This window comes from Salmo salar, chromosome ssa09, assembly GCF_905237065.1.
Source record: "Salmo salar chromosome ssa09, Ssal_v3.1, whole genome shotgun sequence".
Classification (NCBI taxonomy): domain Eukaryota; kingdom Metazoa; phylum Chordata; class Actinopteri; order Salmoniformes; family Salmonidae; genus Salmo; species Salmo salar.
The window spans coordinates 122,619,339-122,644,749 of record NC_059450.1 but is presented as its reverse complement, the minus strand read 5'-3'; the positions used below and the strand labels follow the sequence as shown (position 1 = coordinate 122,644,749).

General features: G+C 43.8%; 2 protein-coding genes across 4 annotated transcripts in view; one reads left to right on the top strand and one right to left on the bottom strand.

Moving 5' to 3' along the window:
• Positions 1-4,817, bottom strand: part of LOC106612521 (zinc finger CCCH domain-containing protein 4) — a 17,514-nt gene extending 12,697 nt beyond the window's left edge. For both annotated transcript variants that reach the window (XM_045724446.1, XM_045724447.1), the window contains exon 1: positions 4,517-4,817. In XM_045724446.1, the coding sequence (XP_045580402.1) occupies positions 4,517-4,596 (80 nt within the window). In that variant the 5' untranslated portion in view covers positions 4,597-4,817. The remainder of the gene's footprint in view (positions 1-4,516) is intronic.
• Positions 3,002-25,411, top strand: LOC106612594 (SUMO-activating enzyme subunit 1). 2 transcript variants are annotated; one of them, XM_045724448.1, is made up of 9 exons: positions 3,002-3,138; positions 12,259-12,370; positions 12,766-12,939; positions 19,922-20,067; positions 20,170-20,269; positions 20,372-20,477; positions 22,163-22,307; positions 24,157-24,226; positions 24,969-25,411. In XM_045724448.1, exons 1-9 carry the CDS (start codon positions 3,113-3,115, stop codon positions 25,059-25,061), a joined length of 972 nt encoding a protein of 323 aa, XP_045580404.1. In that variant the 5' UTR covers positions 3,002-3,112; the 3' UTR covers positions 25,062-25,411. The 2 variants fall into 2 exon arrangements, with proteins under 2 accessions (XP_045580404.1, XP_014069363.1); XM_014213888.2 differs by lacking the exon at positions 3,002-3,138 and adding an exon at positions 11,751-12,031.

Here is a 25,411-nt window from a genome sequence, read left to right as displayed (position 1 = left end):
ATTTCTGGGTTTCAGTCACTAATTTCGGCGTTTCCTTGTGCGTTTCTGTACATTTGTTTTGACAGTGGAGATAATGCGGTTATCCTCAGGGCCAATCAGCTGTTGTTATCCTATCCTGTGATAATGTCTGAGAGCTGCGTTTCTCTGAACTCGTCAAACATTAATCACACCACCGTTCACCCACAAACCATGACACAACGTAGGCTGCTCTACTGTAACATTCTGATGAGTTATGAGTGTTTGGGTGACTGGGTTGACGATTGGCTGTTATTGTGGGTGACATAAAGGACCTAGCGTCTGCTGAGAGTCAGAGGGCCAGATCATGTTTTTCTTAGATTGAACACATAGGCCTACTGACTGTATGCTGGGGATAGGACTGCTAGGGTGTAAAGGCCGTGTGTTATTTCTGTGGCAAAACAAGCGGAGTTATCGTGAGGAGGACAGGGATAAGGTGGGTGTCCTCTGTGGTAAACAAATTATATGGCAGTTAATATATGGGACAGCAATCAGTAACAGCAAGTTTCTCTGCATTTCGCTATAGGTATGACATTTCCATGTGTGTGTAATGTGGACACTTTGAGCTTTATTGTTTTGTCTCTTTGGACTGGGAAAAGTTGAGAGTGATGCAACTCTGATGATGCAACTGGTGGGGGAGGGGGATTCAGTACTGCTGGACATGCGTAATCCGTTGGCCTTCATTATACAGGGTGGATTCAACATCAACATTCATTTCAAGGACATTTTGAAAGCAATAGGCCCATCACTAAATCGAGCTAGTCATTCCTGTGCGGGGAGATCAGTGTTTACATAACAAAAATGATCTTAAACAGTCTGCTATTTATCAGTGAAGATCAGTGAATTTCATCTGTCAACAGTCCTCAACAGCATGCAATATGCTTGCTTAGAAGATGAAAATATTTAACCAACAACCAATACAAATCTCAAACGTTACACAGGAAACTGCAATGGTTAAAACTACTAAAACTGGAATAGCTGGGCCTAAATGTGGCTAGAGAACACAGACAACAAGAAATTAGACACAGATACCTTTTCCCCCTGCCAGCTTTCAAGGTGTAGTTTCACAGAGGCATTACATGATTTACAGAAATACACTGGCGTGACAATAAGGCATCTGTGGTGGTGGTGATTTGTATTTTTTATTTATTTAACCTTTATTTAACTAGGCAAGTCAGTTAAGAACTATTTTGTATTTACAATTGACGGCCTACCTCAGCCAAACCCTAACCCGGACGACGCTGGGCCAATTGTGCGCCGCCCTATGGGTGATAAGTAGGATATGACCACTATGTCCATTTGAAGCGACACTATAGCCAGAGTCCAGCCTACAGAGTGAACGGATATTTGCTGACACTGATCAGAGCAGGCTTGAGTAACAGTCTCGCTTTAAGTGTCTGGTATAACCTAACTTCGAAATGGTACAGGTTAGGCCTTTATTTGATTATTCAAATACAGATTAGAATTCTGACTTTTGGCCAAAGTACACAGAAATGGTTTCGGTAGTAAAACAATGAGTTCGATGTAGGCTATAGAATAGACTTTACTCTGAGCATACAGACCCAATCTGTGGACATAGGCCTATAGGTCAATTGACACAAATAAATGTTGACTGATCTCTCTTTATACTCACACCAACACAGTCCACACCACATCCTCAACATACTAACTTCCTATGTAGGACATGACTTTCCTCCTGGGCCCGAGGGTTGCTGGGTCTTACTAAAGTCTCCTGCTCCTCCTTACATTTAGTTATCCTAAGTCTACTCTCAGCCAGAGAGGGATGAATGAGATATAGATCTAGTCACTCTTAAATAAACCAAATTCATCTAAAACTGCAAGTTGATACATTTTTTCCTTCATTGTCAATGGCATGGTATTACCACCTGGCATAAAACAATCGAGTCAACCTAATTTAACTCAGCACAGCCAACCCTTGAATCAAGATCACTCACGTCCTTCAAGAGGCACAATGAGGCCCTTCTTGATGAGCGCAGAACTTTGCATTGCTGGGGGTTCTATGGACTGACATGGGCACGTACACAGAACAAAGGCTCTACTGACATAGCACTGCCTCTTTCTCTAGTGGGGTGCCAGGTACAAGTATTCAGGATTCTGCGGACAAGCAAAACACTTAATCATGATTTTGCGCAGTTCAGATGCCAGTCAAGCCAACCTATACTTCTACAGAGGTGTGCCACTCCCATTGGCTGGGAGTTTGCCAAACCATTTAGCTGTGTAAAGAGACCTTAGGGTCTAGCCAAACCTATCTTGTCTTGCCCTGAATGAAAACTTACTCTTACAACATTATGTAGTAGCCTATTTCAAACTGAGGTTACAGGTGTTTTGGTTTATTAACATTACAGTAAAAAAAAGTATATTGTCAGGCTGGTTAGATGTCCTGACAAATGTGTTAAATGGCAAATGCAAAGCACCTGTCAACAGCCTCCTCTGGGTTTTATAGCCCACATCACAAAGACTTTGCATAAAAAAATGATGTATCACTCCAATAACAGAGGGGTCAGGAAATGATAGCACCCACTACAGCCAATTAGATAAGGCTCTAGTCTACTCTACCCCAAGGAACTATGAACAGAAAAAAAGTTACACTTGGATCCAAATATATAGCCTAATAAAAATAAATAATCTGGAGTCTAAGGATAATCACACTTCAAACAAGACAACCTTTACAGTTGCTATAAAGTTGTGTGTGTGCACTGGACACAACCTATGTAGTTCCAAGAGCATAAACTGAGTTAATGCTGAAAGTACTAGGTACAATCAGTCATGTAAACTTATGCTTTCGCTTAAAAATACATTTTACAATACTATTCATGCATCATCACAACAACATTACAGCTTAATTAAAAAGGTCAAAAAGTTCCCGAATAATCAATAAAACTACAAACAATGGGCCTTAAATCAAAATGATGGGAAGTACTTACTGTGAGAGGTTTTCTTCACATTCTGCACTCAAACACTGGTATGACCATTGCCCCCCCCCCCAAAAAAAAGTTTTCGGAACATAATAGTGGTCTCCCCACTTTATTATTAGGGTTTGTGGAAATGGTATAACTTGGGTTGTCTGGGGAGGGGGATGCTGAAGACAGACAGGGAAATCAGGTAACATTTGTGGTTTACTTGACTTTTTAGACATCTGAAATGCTTTGCAAACGTTCAACACAGTTCTGGGATTTGGTGGGTGTTCGGGATAACAATCTAAAGTAATATAGCAGTCTGTCCTGAGAAGATAGAAACTTTATAAGGGTACAAAATTTGGCAATTTTCCTGAACTTGCAAAGGAAGAAAATGTTAAATCCATTTATGTACAGATCTAGTATAAACTGTAAAAAAAACCAAAAAAAACAAGTGTGGCACAAACATTAAAGTGGATGAGCATGCTAAAACAATTGCGCAATCACGTTTGTTACATTTTTGCTCACTAGTTAGTATGATCAATTTCACGCCTTGGAAATGTATCAATTTGTTAATTGTTAGTGATTAAACGCTATATTAATCCCTAGCTAGTTGGCTTAGTTACCATTACCCGTGGACCAATAGTTAACTTCATAGGTAGCCAGCGTTAACTAATCGAACCAATTCATTTTATTCGCCGATTTAAGAGGGCTCTGTCTATATATAGGGTGACAAGTGAACAGCTGCATCAATTCCAATGACAAATGCTTTCAACACAACTATCTAGTTGCTAAAAAAAAAAAAGGCAGGCACAATTGCGGCCTTTGCTTACTAGCTAGATTGGTCTGGCAAGCTAGCTAGCAAAAAATTAACTGCGTAGTTAGCTAACGTAACTAGCTAGCAACTTCGTTACTTAGCATGAGTGCTAATAAAGGAAATACCTCCAATGTCCAACTAATGGCTATTAATCCATTGCAATCAAGTCTTTGTCTGACCTGAAAAACCTAGAATGTAATGATTAATTATGAAACTGTTAAAATTCGCCCTATTGGCTTGGCGGATAGTTAGCAAACTGTCTTTTTTCCACGAAGGGCAGCCAGCTAGCTAGCGAGTTGGAACGTTAGCTAGCCCTGTCTTTGCGATGCAATTTTGCAAAGCTTTTGTGTTCAAAAACGTTTTGGACATATAGCTAATTGGAAATCTATTCAGAAATACATTTTTGCTAGTTAAGTTAATGGTGGACAATTAGCAAGCAAAAATAATATTTTTCTTCATTCACTCTACTTTGGTGGGGATGCAACTTTGATGGATCAGTTATTTGAACTGATGGTCTTTTTTCTTCATAAAATAACTCCTTGAAATACTTATTCAAACTGATCAGATCCCAGGTTCATATTTGACCTTCCAGTTTGCGCTGAGCAACGTTTCAAGATGGCGTTCGTTACCTCTGTACTTGTTCCCCAGAAAAAGGCGACTTTAATCCCTTTGAAAGAAAAAATTGAAAAAGAAACCCGGGCTTTTTATACCTAAAAAGCACAGGACAAATAAATAGTTTGATAGAAATATGATTGTAGAATTACTCGACCTTTCGTCAGTGAGAAGACTGTGTTCGTGGTTGGTTGTTGTTGGGGAGTTTGGATGGACAGTCATGCTTTCCACAGCCATTTCCTCTAGCTACATTTAGGTGCAAAAAAAATTACAACTCTACTGGCTTATGCGTCACTTAACTTGGATCTACAGTACTTGTTAATGGTTTAAGGAAGAGTTTCAGTTCATAGTAGTCAATTCCCCACTAACAGTTGTTAGAGAAATAGGTTGAAATTGTGTCCTGAGATTCTCCGTCCTACAGTTGCGCTGTAAAATGAAACTCATCCACTTAAAATGGCTGACTGTCTCCTCCAAAGAGAAGGGGTGGGATATTCCGAATATGACGACATAAACATTACGTTCTCATACGTTTGTCACCGAAGTACCCGACATTTTTTCGTTCAACAGTTGTGAAAGATCATTCTTTGGCATGTGTATATGCATATCTGCAGCCTAGGGGACTGGGTTTTAGGGCACGTTGAGGTATTCTGCTGCTTGTTCAGTAATTTGAACAAGTTCACTTTACTTTTCTCTTAGTTGGCCCTCAGTTCCCTCTCCTTGGAATGACTATATTGGTGGTAGCTGTGAACGGTGACGTGTGTGTCGGAGCCTGTCCTGTACTAATTATAATTTACTATTATAGCCACAGTAAAATTTCAACTCCCCAAATATATTTCACTAATTGGTTGGTTCAACTGTTTTGTCATATCAAATTGTATTTGTCACATACACCGAATACAACAGGTGAACCAACTGTACAGTGAAATGCTTACTTACAAGCCCTTTAACCAACAATGCAGTTAAGAAAAAAAATAACATAATTAAGGAATATCACAATAAAATACAAACCAAGGACCAGGTATAGGCTCCATTTTTTGTTTTTGTTGCCATGGGGAACTTTGATTTATAGCTTCATATCATGTTTTAAAAGTAATTTCCTCTCACAGAATGTCTGAGCACTGCATTTGAAAAAATAGTAGTATTCCACTGTTACATTTTTGTTGGTAGGCCTGTGCTATGATGGTATGCATACAGTGGAAAGAAAAAATATGTGAACCCTTTGGAATTACCTGGATTTCTACATAAATTGGTAATCAAATTTGATCTGATCTTCATCTAAGTTACATCAATAGACAAACACAGTGTGCTTAAAATAATAACACACAAATTATTGTATTTTTCTTGTCTATATTGAATACATAATTTAAACATTCACAGTGTAGGTTGGAAAAAGTATGTGACCTCCTAGGCTAATGACTTCTCCAAAAGCTAATTAGAGTCAGGTGTCAGCTAACCTGGAGTCCAATCAATGAGATGAGATTGGAGATGTTGGTTAGAGCTGCCTTAACCTATAAAAAACACTCACAAAATTTGAGTTTGCTATTCACAAGAAACATTGCCTGATGTGAACCATGCTTTGAACTAAAGAGATTGCAAAAGACCTAAGATTAACAATTGTTGGCTTGCATAAAGCTGAAAATGGTTACAAAAGTATCTCTAAAAACATTGATGTTCCTCAGTCCACTGTAAGATAAATTGTCTATAAATGTAGAAAGTTCAGCACCGTTGCTACTCTAGGAGTGGCCGTCCTACAAAGATGACTGCAAGAGCACAGCGCAGAATTCTCAATGAGGTTAAGAAGAATCCTAGCGCGTCAGCTAAAGACTTACAGAAATATCTGGAACATGCTAACATCTCTGATGACGAGTCTACGATATGTGAAACACTGAACAAGAATGGTGTTCATGGGAGGACACCACGGAAGAAGCCCCTGCTGTCCAAAGAAAACATTGCTGCACGTCTGAAGTTTACAAAAGTGCATCTGGATGTTCCACAGTGCTACTGGCCAAATATTCTGTGGAGAGATGAAACTAAAGTTGAGTTGTTTGGAAGGAACACACAACACTGTGTGGAGAAATAAAGGCACAGCACGCCAACATCAAAACCTCATCCCAACTGTAAAGTATGGTGGAGGGCACATCGTGGTTTGGGGCTGCCTCAGGGCCTGGACAGCTTGCTATCATCGGCAGAAACATTTATTTCCAAGTTCATCAAGACATTTTGGAGGAGAATGTTAGGCTATCTGTCCACCAATTGAAGCTCAACAGAGGTTTGGTGATGCAACAGGACAGTGACTCAAAACACAGAAGTAAATCAACAACAGAATGGCTTCAACAGAAGAAAATGTGCCTTATGGAGTGGCTCAGTCAGCGTAGCCTAGTGGTTAGAGTGTTGGACTAGTAACTGGAAGGTTGCAAGTTCAAATCCCTGAACTGACAAGGTACAAATCTGTCGTTCTGCCCCTGAACAAGGCAGTTAACCCACTGTTCCTAGGCCATCATTGAAAATAAGAATTTGTTCTTCATCGACTTGACTTTTAAAAAAAAGTCAGAGTCCTGACCTCAACCTGATTGAGATGTGGCATGACCTCGAGAGCAGTTCACACCAGACATCCCAAGAATATTGCTGAACTGAAACAGTTTTGTGAAGAGGAATGGTCCAAAATTCCTCCTGTCTGTTGTGCAGGTCTGATCCGCAACTACAGAAAACGTTTGGTTGAGGTTATGGCTGGGTTCACATACTTTTTCAACCCTGCACTGTGAATGTTTACACGGTGTGTTCAATAAAGACATGATAACGTATTATTGTTTGTGTGTTATTAGTTTAAGCAGACTGTGTTTGTCTATTGTTGTGACCTAGATGAAGATCAGATCAAATGTTATGACCAATTTATGCAGAAATCCAGGTATTTCCAAAGTGTTCACATACTTTTTCTTGCCACTGTATGTCTTACAGTGAGAGAAGGGGGAGAAAAAAAACACGAGATGGCTATTCCTTTGATAAAGTACATACCTCTACGAATCTGAGTGTAAATAGGTCCACTCTCTTCACATATAGATGAAACAATTCCAAACAGTCCCTTTACAAGTCAAAATGTAGAATAAACTTAATTTGAACTTTACCTGTTGTCCACTGATTTCGTTCTGCTGGTAGAATTTGAGACAAAATATCCACAGGAAAGTATTATTAAATCGACTTCTAAACGCGGGTCTCTGTATGGCTGTCACAATTTGTTTGCTCATCACCTAAGGGATGTGCACAAGACGGAAGTACATTCATGCAATGCATGCATACTAACCAAAGTCTTGCAGGTGTTTACAAGGTTTTGTGCATGTGCCAGGTGATAGAAAAATCTCAACGGCAGTATCGTTACTCTAAAAGGTCTGGTGAATAATATTGTGGATATTTTTTCTCAGATTTTGACCCGAATACGGACCAATCACACAGACAACCGGTAGAGTAAGTCCAAATGCAATTCTATTCTACATTCTGGATTGTAAGGAAACTTTCCAAGTTTTTCCAGTGCTTTAATTCAGACTGTGTATGCAGAAAGTTTGCCTGACGAATCAAACGGAATTCTTAAGATACTCTATGTTCGCTACAGAAGAAACTGACGTCTGTGGGCAGGGAAAAAGGAAGAAAGTGGAACATATTAAGAGTAAATATTGAGTGCAACAGAAGAAAATTTAACATGACTAGTGAGGATGAATTAACTGCGTTGGCAGGTGCGGTGAAGAACGCAGAGTTTGCGCCTCGTCCAGATGGTGATAGATGTTTTTGCCCAGTGGGAGTGAGATTTTTGGAGAGAATGGATCCTTGCCTTCTGGGTGATTCATATGTGGTGTCAGGTTGGGTGGAGAAGAGTTTGGGTAATTGTGGGTCGGTGAAAGTGGAATCTTGTTTATTTTTGTATATTTCAGCTGTCCAGAGGAACATGCGCTCTGCACCACCTGACTGGGGAGAAGAACTGTGACTTGCTAACCTCTCCAGAGCAGGGTGCCATTGAAAGGAGTGATAACTGGAGTGACGTTAGTGTTGAGGAGGCTCAACTGAAGTTTATGATTCCTGGTGTCTGTGACGCCCACCATTTGGCGCAACGCAGACCCCCGGTGGAGAGGGTGGTGAAACAGAGATGACACTGTCTGTACTTCTGAGTTTTGATGCAGAGTTTTTACCAGATAAAGGCAAGTTAGGATGTGTCGGTTATACCATGAGAGCTTTTGAACAGAACCCATTATGGTGTTTTAGGTTTCAAGCTTATGGTCATGTGACAGTAGTGTGTAGGAGGGAGATTCCTAGACGTGAGCAGTGTGCAGGAGGACATAAGACAAAGGATTGTGTAGTATCGGTGGAAAAGGTTGTGTGTGGAAACAGTAGGGGTACCCATGGTGCTGGAGATCAGACGTGTCTGGTGAGAGAAATGCAGGTTGAGGTTGCCAGGATCAGAGTAATGAGGTGTCATATGCTGAGGCACTAAAGAGAGTAGAAGAGGAAGATGAGTACACCCTTACGGAAAAAGATTGCTGTCAAAGTGCAGTATAACGACCGTATCAAATCAAATTGTATTGGTCACAGATGCATGGTTAGCAGATGTTATTGCGAGTGTAGTGAAGTGCTTGTGCTTCTAGTTCAGACAGTGCAGCAATAGCTAACAAGTAATATAACAATTCCACAACAACTACCTAATACACACAAATCTAAGTAAAGGGATGGAATAAGAATATGTACATATAAATACACTGCTCAAAAAAATAAAGGGAACACTTAAACAACACAATGTAACTCCAAGTCAATCATACTTCTGTGAAATCAAACTGTCCACTTAGGAAGCAACACTGATTGACAATACATTTCACATGCTGTTGTGCAAATGGAATAGACAACAGGTAGAAATTATAGGCAATTAGCAAGACACCCCCAATAAACGAGTGGTTCTGCAGGTGGGGACCACAGACCACTTCTCAGTTCCTATGCTTCCTGGCTGATGTTTTGGTCACTTTTGAATGCTGGCGGTGCTTTCACTCTAGTGGTAGCATGAGACAGAGTCTACAACCCACACAAGTGGCTCAGGTAGCGCAGCTCATCCAGGATGGCACATCAATGCGAGCTGTGGCAAGAAGGTTTGTTGTGTCTGTCAGCGTAGTGTCCAGAGCATGGAGGCGCTACCAGGAGACAGGCCAGTACATCAGGAGACGTGGAGGAGGCCGTAGGAGGGCAACAACCCAGCAGCAGGACCGCTACCTCTGCCTTTGTGCAAGGAGGAGCACTGCCATAGCCCTGCAAAATGACCTCCAGCAGGCCACAAATGTGCATGTGTCTGCTCAAACGGTCAGAAACAGACTCCATGAGGGTGGTATGAGGGCCCGACGTCCACAGGTGGGGGTTGTGCTTACAGCTCAACACCGTGCAGGACGTTTGGCATTTGCCAGAGAACACCTAGATTGGCAAATTCGCCACTGGCGCCCTGTGCTCTTCACAGATGAAAGCAGGTTCACACTGAGCACGTGACAGATGTGACAGAGTCTGGAGACGCCGTGGAGAACGTTCTGCTGCCTGCAACATCCTCCAGCATGACCGGTTTGGCGGTGGGTCAGTCATGGTGTGGGGTGGCATTTCTTTGGGGGGGCCGCACAGCCCTCCATGTGCTCGCCAGAGGTAGCCTGACTGCCATTAGGTACCGAGATGAGATCCTCAGACCCCTTGTGAGACCATATGCTGGTGCGGTTGGCCCTGGGTTCCTCCTAATGCAAGGCAATGCTAGACCTCGTGTGGCTGGAGTGTGTCAGCAGTTCCTGCAAGAGGAAGGCATTGATGCTATGGACTGGCCCACCCGTTCCCCAGACCTGAATCCAATTGAGCACATCTGGGACATCATGTCTCGCTCCATCCACCAACGCCACGTTGCACCACAGACTGTCCAGGAGTTGGCGGATGCTTTAGTCCAGGTCTGGGAGGAGATCCCTCAGGAGACCATCCGCCACCTCATCAGGAGCATGCCCAGGCATTGTAGGGAGGTCATACAGGCACGTGGAGGCCACACACACTACTGAGCCTCATTTTGACTTGTTTTAAGGACATTCCATCAAAGTTGGATCAGCCTGTAGTGTGGTTTTCCACTTTAATTTTGAGTCTGACTCCAAATCCAGACCTCCATGGGTTGATAAATTGGATTTCCATTGATTATTTTTGTGTGATTTTGTTGTCAGCACATTCAACTATGTAAAGAAAAAAGTATTTAATAAGATTATTTCTTTCATTCAGATCGAGGATGTGTTGTTTAAGTGTTCCCTTTATTTTTTTGAGCAGTATATATGGATGAGCAATGACAGAGCGGCATAGGCAAGATGCAATAGATGGAATAAAATACAGTATATACATATGGGATGAGTAATGCAAGGTATGTGAACATCATTATTAAAGTGGCATTAATAAAGTGATCCATTTGTTAGAGTGGCCAATGATTTGAAGTCTGTATGTTGGCAGCAGCCTCTCTGTGTTAGTGATGGCTGTTTAACAGTCTGATGGCCTTGAGATCAAAGCTATTTTTCAATCTCTCTGTCCCAGCTTTGATGCAGCAGTACTGACCTCGCTTTCTGGATGGTAGTGGGTGAACAGGCAGTGGCTCGAGTGGTTGTTATCCTTGATGATCTTTTTGGCCTTCCTGTGACATCGGGTGCTGTAGGTGTCCTGGAGGGCAGGCAGTTTGCCCCTGGTGATGTGTTGGGCAGACTGCACCACCCTCTGGAGAGCCCTGTGGTTGTGGGCGGTGCAGTTTCCGTACCAGGTAGTGATACAGCCCGACAGGATGCTCTCAATTGTGCATCTATGACTGCAGTATGCTGCACATACTGCGTCCAAAAGAACACTTTTTTTTAACTGCAGTAGTATAACAGCAGTTCAATTGCAATACACTGCAGTTATTCTGCAATTACTGCGTCCAAAATACTACAGTCGACTGCAGTTACTACACTTTTACTGCAGTTTCAAAACAGCAATCTTTTTTGTAAGGGTGACAGATCCTAAGAGGATCCCTGTGAGTAGGACGAGGTCAATAGAGAGTGACAGGAATAACGTGCTTTGGTAAGGTTGTTTTTTTGGCGTAGATGGCCATGGTGGTCAACTGTACCGCAGGAATAGAATGTAAATCACAGAGGATAGATGTTGTGGTGGCAGCTGCAGAGAAGTACTTGGCGTACAAAATTTTACTGCAGAAGAGTTACAAGGTGTTTTGAATGACAGTGTCCCGTACTCCCAGGCTGCTGGCCAGGAGCAGGATCAGATGGGACCAAAGTAGTGGAATAGTGATGATGGGCGTAGGGTTAGTTGTTAGGATAATTTTTTCACGAAGTGTAATGAATTGATACTACAGCATAGTAGGCTGATACACAGCCAATACAGTAGATGGCGGCATGCACCTGTAACATTTGTTTGAGGACCGCATAATACCAAAGAAGAAGAAAACGTCATCTTCCAGCGTCCGTTCAAATCAGCGATAGCGGTACCCTACCCGAATTTTAAAAAGGGCATATTAATCCCATTACTGTTAAACTAGACAAATAAACCAGTTTGAGATGATAGACATGATTGAGAAGGAAGATTCTATCATTAGCGAGGAAGAAGCTGCTCAGTATGACCGGCAGATCCGACTATGGGGTCTGGATGCACAAAAGAGGTAGCTATTAGCTAACCATCTAGCTAGCTTTAATCAGATCTGTTCGTTCTGGGATAAAATGGGGTCCCACAGCAAGAATGGATTGGAAAACACTGAAAATGTTGATGTTTACATAATTTATCAATCTGCACGAGGCATGCATATTTTGTCTTTAAGACTTTCTACCCGTTATTGTATGATGGCGCCACATAGCTAATTAAGGTTTTTGCCATCTGCTTCTGTTCCAGACTGCGGGGTTCTCGTGTGCTCCTGGTGGGGCTCAGGGGCCTGGGGGCTGAGGTGGCCAAAAATCTCATCCTGGCTGGAGTGAAGGGGCTGACCATGCTGGACCACGAACTGGTATAGACCACAAACACAAAGAGGGGGGGTTGTAACAGAGTTAGGTCAGAACAGAGGTAACCTAAAGTATCAGGTGTAAAATAAACACCAGAAACTAGATCCACTATATACTGGTCTTGACGAGAAGGAAAAAAACTGTTGGGGGAGGTACTCTTTTACACTGTCCAACCAAACCAGTAAATGTGGAGGAGGAGTTCAGATGGAGTTTTGCCTTGTTAACGTCTAATAGCGGAAGTAGCGTCACAGGCTCTTTCCGTTGTTGGGGACTCGGCAGAGGCTAGGTGAGAGGGAACCTTCCCAAGTAGGCTAATGGTTGGATAAACACTGAGAAAATTGCAGGACAATAGAAATGAATGCTACAAATTGCTAACTATGTCTGCTCTCTTGCTTCCCAGGTGACAGAGGAGTCATGCCGAGCCCAGTTCCTGATTCCAGTGAGCAATCAGGGCCAGAATCGAGCCCAGGCCTCCCTGGAGCGGGCCCAGTACCTCAACCCCATGGTAGAGGTGAAGGCAGACACAGACAGGGTGGAGACCAAACCAGATGAATTCTTCCTACAATTTGAGGCAGTGAGTACAGTAGTGCAGGACCGGCCTATTATCAAGATTACTTTTGTGCATAATTTTCTGTTACCTTAAATGGCCACTAGGTGTTGCATTTACACCATACTTCTTACCACAAGTTGCTCTGGGCAAATCAAATCAAAACATTTTTTGTCACATACACATATTTAGCAGATGTTATTGCGGGTGTAGTGAAATGCTTGTGTTCCTAACTCCAACAGTGCAGTGGTATCTAACAATACACAAATCTAAAAGTAAAATCATGGAATTAAAAAATATAAATATTAGGACAAGCAATTTCGGAGTGGCATTGATTAAATACAGTGGAAAAGAATACAGTATATACATATGAGATGAGTAAAGCAGTATGTACACATTATTAAAGTGACTAGTGTTCCATTATTAAAGTGGCAAGCGATTTTATGTATATAGGGCAGCAGCCTCTAAGGTGCAGGGTTGAGTAGGTTGGTGGTAGCTGGCTAGTGATGGCTATTTAACAGTCTGATGGCCTTGAGATAGAAGCTGTTTTTCAGTCTCTCTGTCCCGGCTTTGATGCACCTGTACTGACCTCGCCTTCTGGATGACAGCGGGGTGAACAGGCCGTGGCTCGGGTGGTTGATGTCCTTGATGATCTTTTTGATAGTTCCTGTGACATAGGGTGCTGTAGGTGTCCTGGAGGGCAGGCAGTGCGCCCCCAGTGATGTGTTGGGCAGACCATACCACACTCAGCAGCAGACCAATGCCAGTATAGCACCTGTTTTGTACATATGTTTTTTTCTTATTTTCTGCAGATTTAAGCTGTTTTTGACTGATGAGTTCCATTGTATGTAGTTGCACTTTGATCACAAAAGGAATCTTCATAGAACTTAGGGATAACAAGTGTTTTTCATTGGATATCCCTGTTAAAAGGGTACTTTGGGATTTTGGCAATTAAGCCCTTTATCTGCTTCCCCAGAGTCAGATTAATTAAGCCCTTCATCAACTTTTATGTCTCTGCATCCAATATGAAGGAAGTTCGAGGTAGTTTCATGAGCCAATGCTAACTAGCATTACCTCCTCCCTAGCATGCTAGAAGTTACCACAGACTTCCAGTAATTGCGCTAATGCTATTTAGCAACTTCCTTCAAACATAAAAATGGTATCCACAAGTTCATCTGACTGAAAGTAGATAAAGGGCTTCATAATATGATGCATATAAATATAATTTATACACTGACAGAGTGAGGGAATTGACAGGTGCCAGTAGTGGGAAAAGAATAGCATGAACATTAAAGACCCTCGAGTTTGGAGATAAATGCGTTTATCTAACTTATGTCTGCACGGCTTACAAGTAGAAACGTAGCTTTCCTGTGGCGTTTGGTTCCAGACACACTGCAACACAAGCTGTCTGAAGTGCCCTGCTCTGAATCATGTAGCGGGGCGGGGGTTTGAAGAGGCTCCTCATCAGATGCTCAGGGATTTTCAAAGCGTAAACGAGCCGCTTCCCCAGTCTGACTGTGGTGGAGGAACGGCGGAAGCGTCCCAGGGGGAGTGCTAATGGGAGTTCAGGAGGAGGGGGAGGCGGACTGGGCTGTGCTGTAGACTCTTATCTGCTAGCTACGGATCTGTCTTGTCTGTGTGGTGTAGCACTGGGAAACCGGAACTGGTTGAAATTCGCTGGAATACATGACAAGGGGCTGCTCTTTTTAGTCACTGTGTTTTGGACTGAGGGATTGATATGTCTAGATTATAACTTTGATCCCGAGAGAGTGTTTGCAGGTGTTTTTGTCTTATAGAGATCATTTGAGGCAACAATTCTCACCCACAACAAACAAACTCACTCTCTCATTTACTTCACTCAGCACACTGGTATACTCTCCCAATTCTCACTCATGTACTCTCATTGAGTCAATCATAACCACTCATTCTCTGCATGTCTATCACTTCACTTCTCCCTTCACCTCCTACCAGACCAATTCTCTGTTGTTAGGTTCCATTGTACAGATAAGCTATATAACCCCCCCCCACCCCCCCATTTCCTCGCTTCCTTCTTTTCACTCTCTCCCTCACCTCTCAAACAATCCAGCTCAGTGTCCCTCTTCACAAAGCCCTTGCCGGAGGCCATCAGGAGGAGGCGCCCGAGTTGCACGCCTCCTTCAAAGGGTGGGAGGCTCTGTAGACAGACAGTACGGCTGGCCAGGCTGTTAAAAAGCCCTGTCCCCTCCGGCCTGCCAGTGCCAGCAATCTCAGTTCCCACTGCCAATCCCCTCTAATGAACTAGACCAGCAGCAGTAGCCCAACATGTCCAGCCAGGGTCTCTCTCAGTATCTGTTGCCAGTGCCACAACAGAGGGCTTGCCTTTTAGTAGCTGGCAACTAAAGCGAATAGGACTTCCATAGTAGTCTGTAAGGGTTCCCCTTCCCCCATAAGACCTACTTCCTGTTGAGGTGTGGTTTAAGGAAGATTTCCAGTCCATTTTTCAATCATCAAGCATGCACCCAGCATTGATGATTAGTCTATCAATCTTCAAATCAAATGTTATTGGTCACATACACATGGTTAGCAGATGTTATTGCGAGTGTAGCTAAATGCTTATGCTTCTAGATCCGACAGTGCAGCAGTATCTAACAGGTAATATCTAACAATTCCACAACAACACCTAATACACACAATCTAGTAAAGGAATGGGATGAGAATATGTAAGTATAAAATATATGGATGAGCAGTGACAGAGCACCCAAGATGCAATAGATAGTATAGAATAGATAGTGAAGGATACAGCATATACATATGAGATGAGTAATGCGAGATATGTAAACATTTTTAAAGTGGCATTATTAAAGTGACTAGTCTGTAGGTAGGCAGCAACCTCTCTGTGCTAGTGATGGCTGTTTAACAGTCTGATGGCCTTGAGATAGAAGCTGTTTTTCAGTCTCTCGGTCCCAGCTTTCATGCACCTGTACTGACCTCGCCTTCTGGATGGTAGCTGGGTGAACAGGCAGTGGTTCGGGTGGTTGTTGTCCTTGATGATCTTTTTGGCCTTCCTGTGACATTAGGTGTTGTAGGTGTCCTGGAGGGCAGGTAGTTTGCACCCGGTGATGCATTGTGCATCACCACCCTCTGGAGAGCCCTGCGGTTGTGGGCGGTGCCGTTGCTGTACAAGGCGGTGATACAGCCCGACAGGATGCTCTCAATTGTGCACCTGTAAAAGTTTGAGGGTTTTCGTTTACAAGCCACATTTTTTCAGCCTCCTGAGGTTGAAGAGGCGCTGCTGTGCCTTCTTCACCACACTGTGTGCGTGGAGAATTTCAGCATTTCGGTTTTCTGGGCTAACAATGTACTAAATAATACATTAAAAAAAATACTGCACAGTTTCCGAAGGACTTGAAGCGAAGTTGCCATCTCTATCGGCGCCATTTTGCGTTAGATGAGGGCACAGCAATTTAAAACAACTTCAAACACACAGTCACACGTCAATAAGCTTCCCTTGGAAAAACACTGGCGCGTGTAGTCAACTCGATGCTGGCACCTCCCAACATTGTGGTACTTTGTGTTCTGGGAGGGAACAGCGTGTACCACTCACCCATGTCAGCGACGCCACAGACAGATGCCCGTCAGCTGCCAGACAGCCCCTTATCTCTAGCCAAGTGTGGAGTGTGCTGGGTTTGGTCTGAAGGATAAGATGGACCCAGCCCAAGGGTCAGTTGTTTATTAAGGCCAATTTTCTTTTCCCACCCTGTTCAGATAAAACAAACTGGCCAAAACAAACTAGTTGATTCTTTGACTGAATAACAGATTTTGTTTACTTGAACATGTTTTGTGTCAGAAGGACGGGGTGTCTGTTATAGAAGCTGGTGGGTGTGTTGTTCAAGGGGGTTAACTAAAGGAGTAGGTTGTTTAAGAATGGCTATGGTGGAATCTATCCAAAAGGTGTGTAAGTGTGCGTGTAAATGCAGAGTTAGGCCTACTTGCTCATCATCAAGTACTTTGTCATCACATTCCCCTCAAGGTCTCTCAATGAACATGTACACTGTATAATTGAAATTGGAAAGCAGCTGCGGTCATCCCCCTCTTCAAAGGAGGAGACACTCTAGACCCAAACTGCTACAGACCTATATCTATCCTACCCTGTCTTTCTAAGGTCTTCGAAAGCCAAGTTAACTAACAGATCACCGACCATTTCGAACCCCACCGTACCTTCTCCGCTATGCAATCTGGTTTCAGAGCTGGTCATGGGTGCACCTCAGCCACGCTCAAGGTCCTAAACGATATCATAACTGCCATCGATAAGAGACAAGACTGTGCAGCCGTACTCATCGACCTGGCCAAGGTTTTCGACTCTGTTAATCACCACATTCTTATCGGCAGACTTAACAGCCTTGGTTTCTCAAATGACTGCCTTGCCTGGTTCACCAACTACTTCTCTGATAGAGTTCAGTGTATCAAATCGGAGGGCCTGTTGTCCGGACCTCTGGCAGTCTCTATGGGGGTGCCACAGGGTTCAATTCTTGGGCCGACTCTTCTCTGTATACATCAATGATGTTGCTCTTGCTGCTGGTGATTCTCTGATCCACCTCTACGCAGACAACACCATTCTGTACACTTCTGGCCCTTCTTTGGACACTGTGCTAACTAACCTCCAGACGAGCTTCAATGCCATAAAACTCTCCTTCCGTGGCCTCCAACTGCTCTTAAATGCAAGTAAAACTAAATGCATGCTCTTAAACCGATCGCTGCCCGCACCTGCCTGCCCGTCCAGCATCACTACTCTGGACGGTTCTGACCTAGAATATGTGGACAACTACAAATACCTAGGTGTCTGGTTAGACTGTAAACTCTCCTTCCAGACTCACATCAAACATCTCCAATCCAAAATTAAATCTAGAATCGGCTTCCTATTTCGCAACAAAGCATCCTTCACTCATGCTGCCAAACATGCCCTCGTAAAACTGACTATCCTACCGATCCTCGACTTCGGCGATGTCATTTACAAAATAGCCTCCAACACTCTACTCAGCAAATTGGATGCAGTCTATCACAGTGCCATCCGTTTTGTCACCAAAGCCCCATATACTACCCACCACTGCGACGTGTGCGCTCTCGTTGTCTGGCCCTCGCTTCATACTCGTCGCCAAACCCACTGGCTCCAGGTCATCTACAAGTCTTTGCTAGGTAAAGCCCCGCCTTATCTCAGCTCACTGGTCACCATAGCAGCACCCACCCGCAGCACACGCTCCAGCAGGTATATTTCACTGATCACCACCAAAGCCAATTCCTCCTTTGGCCGCCTTTCCTTCCAGTTCTCTGCTGCCAATGACTGGGACGAACTGCAAAAATCGCTGAAGCTGGAGACTCTTATCTCCTTCACTAACTTCAAGCACCAGCTGTCAGAGCAGCTCACAGATCACTGCACCTGTACATAGCCCATCCAACTACCTCATCCCCATACTGTATTTATTTTGCTCCTTTGCATCCCAGTATCTCTACTTGCACATTCGTCTTCTGCACATCTATCACACCAGTGTTTAATTGCTATATCGTAATTAGCTCGCCGCTATGGCTTATTTTATTGCCTTACCTCCCTTATCTTACCTCATTTGCACACACTGTATATGTACTTTTTTCCCTACTGTATTATTGACTGTATGTTTGGTTATTCCATGTGTAACTGTGTTGTTGTATGTGTCGAACTGCTTTGCTTTATCTTGGCCAGGTCGCAGTTGTAAATGAGAACTTGTTCTCAACTAGCCTACCTGGTTAAATAAATTCAAAAAAATATGTGGACACCCCTTCAAGTTAGTGGATTCAGCTATTTCAGCCACACCTGTTGCTGACAAGTATATCAAATTGAGCAAACAACTATGCAATCTCCATAGAAAAACATTAGCAATAGAATGGCCTTACTGAAGAGCTCAGTGACTTTCAATGTGGCACCGTCAAAGGATGCCACCTTTCCAACAAGTCAGTTCGTCAAATTTCTGCCCTGCTAGAATTGCCCCGGTCAACTGTAAGTGCTGTTATCGTGAAGTGGACATGTCTAGGAGCAACAACGGCTCAGCCGTGAAGTGGTAGGCCACACAAGCTCACAGAATGTGACCGCTGAAGAGCATAGCGCGTAAAAATCGTCTGTCCTTAGTTGCAGCGCTCTACCGAGTTCCAAACTGCTTCTGGAAGCAATGTTAGCACAAGAACTGTTCGTTGGGAGCTTCATGAAGTGGGTTTCCATGGCCGAGCAGACACACACAAGTCTAAGATCACCATGCGCAATGCCAAGCGTCGGCTCCAAAGCTCGCCGCCATTGGACTTTGGAGCAGTGGAAATGCGTACTCTGGAGTGATGAATCGCTGACAAATCTGGGTTTGGCAGATGCCAGGAGAACGCTACCTGCCCTAATGCATAGTGCCTACTGTAAAGTTTGGTGGAAGAGGAATAATGGTCTTGGGTTGTTTTTCATGATCTGGGCTAGGGCCCTTAGTTCCAGTGAAGGGACATCTTAAGGCTACAGCATACAATGACATTCTAGTTGATTCTGTGCTTCCAATTTTTTTGGCAACAGTTTGGGGAAGGACCTTTCCTGTTTCAGCATGACAATGCCCCCTTGCACAAAGCGAGGTCCATACAGAAATGGTTTGTTGAGATCGGTGTGGAAGAGCTTGACTGGCCTGCACAGAGCCCTGACCTCAAACACCTTTGGGATGAATTGGAACACTGAATGTGAGCCAGGCCTAATCGCCCAACTTCAGTGCCTGACCTGAATAATGCACTTGTGGCTGAATGGAGTCCCCACAGCAATATTCCAGCATCTAATAGAAAGCCTTCCCAGAAGAGTGGAGGCTGTTATAACAGCAAAGGGGGGACCAACTCCATATTAATGCCCATTATTTTGGAATGAGAAGTTTGACGAGCAGGTGTCGACATACTTCTGGTCATGTTGTGTAGTTAGCGCAATGGGAGCTGTAGTTTTAGCTGCTCTCTCTGACTTTGTCCTGCCCTCCCTTGTTTCTCTCAGGTGTGTCTGACCGGCTGCTCCAGAGATCTGATGGTACGCGTGGACCAACTCTGTGTCCGGCACAACATCAAGGTCTTCTGTGGCGACGTCTTCGGTTACCACGGATACATGTTCTCCGACCTTGGCCAGGAGCACAACTATGTTGAGTAAGTGTTGTGTGTGTGATTGTCGTGTCTAAATTACTTGTCTTGATTATTCACCAGTTATACTTATGCTCATCTGTCCCTTGTTTTGATGCCCCCGTCCAGGGAGAAGCCCAAAGTAGTCAAGCCCAAAACAGAGTCCAATGATGGACCTGAGGCCAAAAAAACAAAGATTGACCCCAATGAGACCACCATGATCAAAAAGGTGAGCGTTGTATTATAATATCTCAATTAGAGTTATCCACCTCCACATCTAATGATGTCATGTTCCTTGCCCTTTGGCGCTCTCTCTATCCCAACTGAACAGACGGCCTGCTTCTGCTCCTTAAAACTGGCTCTGGAAGTGGATTGGACCAATGAGAAGGCCAAGAGCAGCCTGAAGCACACCCCCGTGGACTACTTCCTGCTACATGGTACCTGCTCCTTCCACAAAGCCATTGGATATAAATATCTATCTGATAAAAGAGAGTTAGATCACTAACTGGCTGTCATCACGTCTTTTGTTCTTCTGACATACGAAACAGCGAAGCTATATGTTGATGCCCTCTACACGTGAACGTCTGCAGCTCCAATGATATCGCCCACCACCATACCCCCCCCTTCCTGTTTTGGTTGTTGTAGCATTGCACCCTGTTCCTTCTAGTCTGATTTGGTCCCTTTAATAGCCTTCACCTGGTTTCATTGACCTTCTTAACGTGGCTCTGTTTCCATCACAGGCTCTCCATGGCCAGTCGTGTGTGACTTTAGAACAGAGAAACAAACAGCTAGCCACCACCCACGACATTTCACCTGCAGGGCTGCGTACTCTAGCCCTTGTTGTTGGCTAATATTAAAATTACAGCCGGAAAGGAAAATAAGCTGTTCATTTGTTTGTTTTTGTCGTTTTCAGAGGTGTCTTACAGCATTTGGGTTTCTATAATTATGTCTAGACGTAGTGGTATCTCTCGACTGAGCTGCTCTTGAGGAAGTGGTGCTTCCTCTGTTACAGCTCCTCTGTGTGTCAGGGGTGGGGGTTAGCTTACTGTATGCCACCATAACAACTCTGGAGGAATGGAAGGCAGCACAGGTGGGGGGGCACAGGACTGTTTTCCCTCAACTTTGATTTAGTCAATGTAATTTGAATGTGTTTGTTTTTGGTTCATCCCTGTTTGAATCTAATCAAGAATGTTCCAGACTACTCTCTTAAGACAATGTTTACTTTGCACAGATGTCTTTGTACACTTACATATTGTGCCAGGTTGAGATAATTCAATTGGTGAGAGAATATTTCGTTGAGGGTGATGATTCATGTGATGATGGTGATTTATGATTTTCTTTTATTTATTTATTTTTGCGAGCGTGCGAGGTGTCATTCTAGTGGAAATAGCCGTGGGCGGACTGGGCTCCATGATGTGTTTGATGGACAGCTAAAGAGAGGAAGTTATGACACCTGTTTTAACACTGAGGGGGCGAGTAGAGCTGCCAGGCTTAAAGGGGGGTTTACAACCTAAAACGTCTCCGTTGCAACGGTACGTCCATCTCCCCTTTTTTTATTATTTCCCTTTTAGTAATATTCCGACTCCAAACCACATCCTGCTCATATTGACACATCTGCCCACGGTCTCACACAGGATGGGTGTAGTACTAGTGGCGCGTGCTGACAGAACAAGGACATGAGTCATAGATGTCTGATCACGGCCCTGTCAAACTGATCAAAAACTGCTCTTCATTCAAAGCCATTATCAGATGAAGAGGTTTGTTGGCGCAACACTTGTGGCGCGTTGATTGCCACTTTCAATCATCTGTGGTACAACACAGATAAAGATCTGATTGCACACTGTTTCCACAAGATGATCAGTATGTAATTGGAAGTGTTTCCATTTTTTTAAACTTTTTTTTTTTTTTGCCAGCCGGTGTCATTCCAGCAAGTGATAGAATCACAACTCCACCAACATTTCCTTTGTAACATATTCTGTGTTGTATGGAAATGCAGCTCAGTATATGTAGCAATGTAACCCATAAAATCAGAGCTTCCTCTGTGTCGTCTATGGTTTCCAGCACTTCTCCACCACTCGTTCTATTGTTCTCTCTCCGTGTGTTCCTCTCTTCTTTCCCACAGTACTGCTGAAGTTCCGTACAGACAAAGGTCGCGACCCCCACCCAGAAAGCTTTGAGGCAGACGCCATGCTCCTGAGACAGATCCGGGATGATGTCCTGGAGGCCATGGGGCTGAGTAGCGAGCTGCTGCCTCACGACTTCGTCAGGTGACTGGCTCAATTCAACCCAGATTTCACCACATGGTGCATCACTTGACATCCGTTCACATATTAAGCTGGACTGTTAGTTAAACAGTGCATTAGGAAAGTATTCAGACCCTTTGACTTTTTCCACATTTTGTTACGTTACAGCCTTATTCTAAAATGGAATAAATCAATCTACACACAATACCCCATAATGACAAAGCAAAAACGGATTTATTTTACATTTTTGCAAGTGTATTAAAAATAAAAAACTTAAATATAACATTTACATAAGTATTCAGACCCTTTACTCAGTACTTTGTTAAAGTACCTTTGGCAGCGATTTCAGCCTGGAGTCTTCTTAGGTATGATGCTACAAGCTTGGCACACCTGTATTTGGGGAGTTTCTCCCATTCTTCTCTGCAGATCCTCTCAAGCTCTGTCAGGTTGGATGGGGAGCGTTGCTGCACAGTTAATTTTGGGTCTCCAAAGATGTTCGATCGGGTTCAAGTCCAGCTCTGGCTGGGCCACTCAAGGACATTCAGAGTCTTGTCCCGAAGCCACTCCTGCGTAGTCTTGGCTGTGTGCTTAGGGTTGTTGTCCTGTTACAAGGTGAACCTTCACCCCAGTCTGAGGACCTGAGCACTCTGGAGCAGGTTTTCATCAAGGACCTCTCTGTACTTTGCTCTGTTAATCTTTCCCTTGATCCTGACTAGTCTTCCAGTCCCTGCTGCTGAAAAACATCCCCACAGCATGATGCTGCCACCACCATGCTTCACAGTAGGGATGGTGCCAGGTTTCCTCCAGACGTGACGCTTGGCATTCAGGCCAAAGAGTTCAATCTTGGTTTCATCAGACCAGAGAATCTTGTTTCTCATGGAGTCCTTTAGGTGCCTTTTGGCAAACTCCAAGTGGGTTGTCATGTGCCTTTTACTGAGGAGTGGCTTCCGTCTGGCCACTACCATAAAGGCCTGATTTGGTGGAGTGCTGCAGAGATGGTTGTCCTTCTGGAAGGTTCTCCCATCTCCACAGAGGAACTCTCGGGCTCTGTCAGAGTGACCATCGGGTTCTTGGTCACCTCCCTGACCAAAGCCCTTCTCCCCCGATTTCGATTGCACAGTTTGGCCGGGCGGCCAGCTCTAGGAAGTGTCTTGGTGGTTCCAAACTTTTTCCATTTAAAAATGATTGAGGCCACTGCATTCTTGGGGACCTTCAATGCTGCAGAAATGTTTTGGAACCCTTCCCCAGATCTGTACCTTGACACAATCCTGTCTCAGAGCTCTATGGACAATTCCTTCGACCTCATGGCTTGGTTTTTGCTCTGACGTGCACTGTCAGCTGTGGGACCTTATATAGACAGGTGTGTGCCTTTCCAAATCATGTCCAATCTATTGAATTTACCACAGGTGGACTCCAATCAAGTTATAGAAACATCTGATGGATGAACAATGGAAACAGAATGGAGCTGAGCTCAATTTTGCGTCTCATAGCAAAGGGTCTGAATACTTATGTAAATAAGGTATTTCTGTTTTTTATAAATTGTTTTCTCTTTTTCAATATGGGGTATTGTGTGTAGTTTGATGAGGGGGGAAAAAACAATTTATTCAATTTCAGAATAAGGCTGTAACATAACAAAATGTGGAAAAAGGTCAAGGGATCTGAATACTTTCCAACTGCACTGTAGGTTTGTAGGGGTTTTGCATTTGCCAGTGATGGTAGTTATTAGATGTATCAAAGATCATCTGTAACTGGCTGCTCCATTCTGAGCTATTTCAGTTTTTCCAGAGATAAGACAGTTGTTAATTCATCCTTATGAACTGGAGAGTTTGTTTCTGTTGGTGACACTCACGTTGTTGTTTTGTGTTGTCATCAGCTACTGCTTCTCTGAGATGGCCCCTGTGTGTGCTGTGGTGGGAGGAGTGCTGGGACAGGAGGTTGTCAAGGTTGGTTGTCAGTTTGTTTTTGTATTATTGACTTTTCAATAGTTTCTGTGACTTTAAATCATTCTTACTGTACTGTCCATCCTGGCTCTAAACTAATGTCAACCACCACACATCACAGACTGTCTGCACCACAGTTACTGTTGTGCAGCTTTCACTGGGGAGAAAGATGCCATGTTATATTTTGGGGAGGCAGAAAGCTAAACACTTGACAGCAGGCCGCTCCACTTGATTCTGGGTCCAATCCAGAAATACCCAGTGATATGTTTCAGTCCTGTGGGGCTTTTGGGGAGATTGAGTCGGACAGTGTGGCTGTTTTGGATATGACCTGAGTATTGGAGAATAAGGGAAGTGTCACAGTCCTACCTATGTTTGAGAGTTGAGGGAGCCAGGTGAGAAGAGGTAATGTCAGTCAGTACAGACGACAACCCTCTCAGCAGGATGATGGCACTGCGCCAGGCTGTCTGTCTCCACGATATGATGTAATGATGAAACCGGATGAAACGGCCTGCGACCGGCCTGACATCTCACTGGGTGAAGTCAAGCGATCACACAACGGACAGTGCACCCGACGCTCACGCAATGAAGCGGACACTAGAGGACACCACATGTATGCAATGCAGGGAAAGCTGGTGAAACTCCCACAGCAAAGCTATCCTTATCTATGGTGGGTTTAGTTTGAGAGATGGTCAGGTAGTGAGTGTGTGTTGTTGGCTGGTATTAACGTCTCTGTTTGTTTCTACAGGCTCTTTCCCAGAGAGACGCACCGCACAAGAACTTCTTCTTCTTTGACGGTATGAAGGGCAGTGGGGTGGTGGACTACTTTGGCCCAAAGTGATCGACCATATTCCCACCAGAGGAGGGAGAGGTGTGTGCATGGTACATTAAGGCCTACACTCACATACTCAATACGTTTTGAGTTTTGTCATTCTTTTTGCCAGTCAGACTACTTATCAATGTAACCATTCACCTCCAGCTGAACGTTCAACAAGTGTTTCAATAGGCGAAAAGGATTTGTCATTATACATGTTCTCCTTTTATACCTACCAACAACACATCTAATAGACGGTGTTTGCAGCACACCTTCTGGAATTTCTATTTTCTTGTTTGCTGTTGTCAGACTGTCCATTTTATGTTTCTAGCACAGAGGTATTTTTACATTTTGTAATAAAAATATTGTGATCAAAA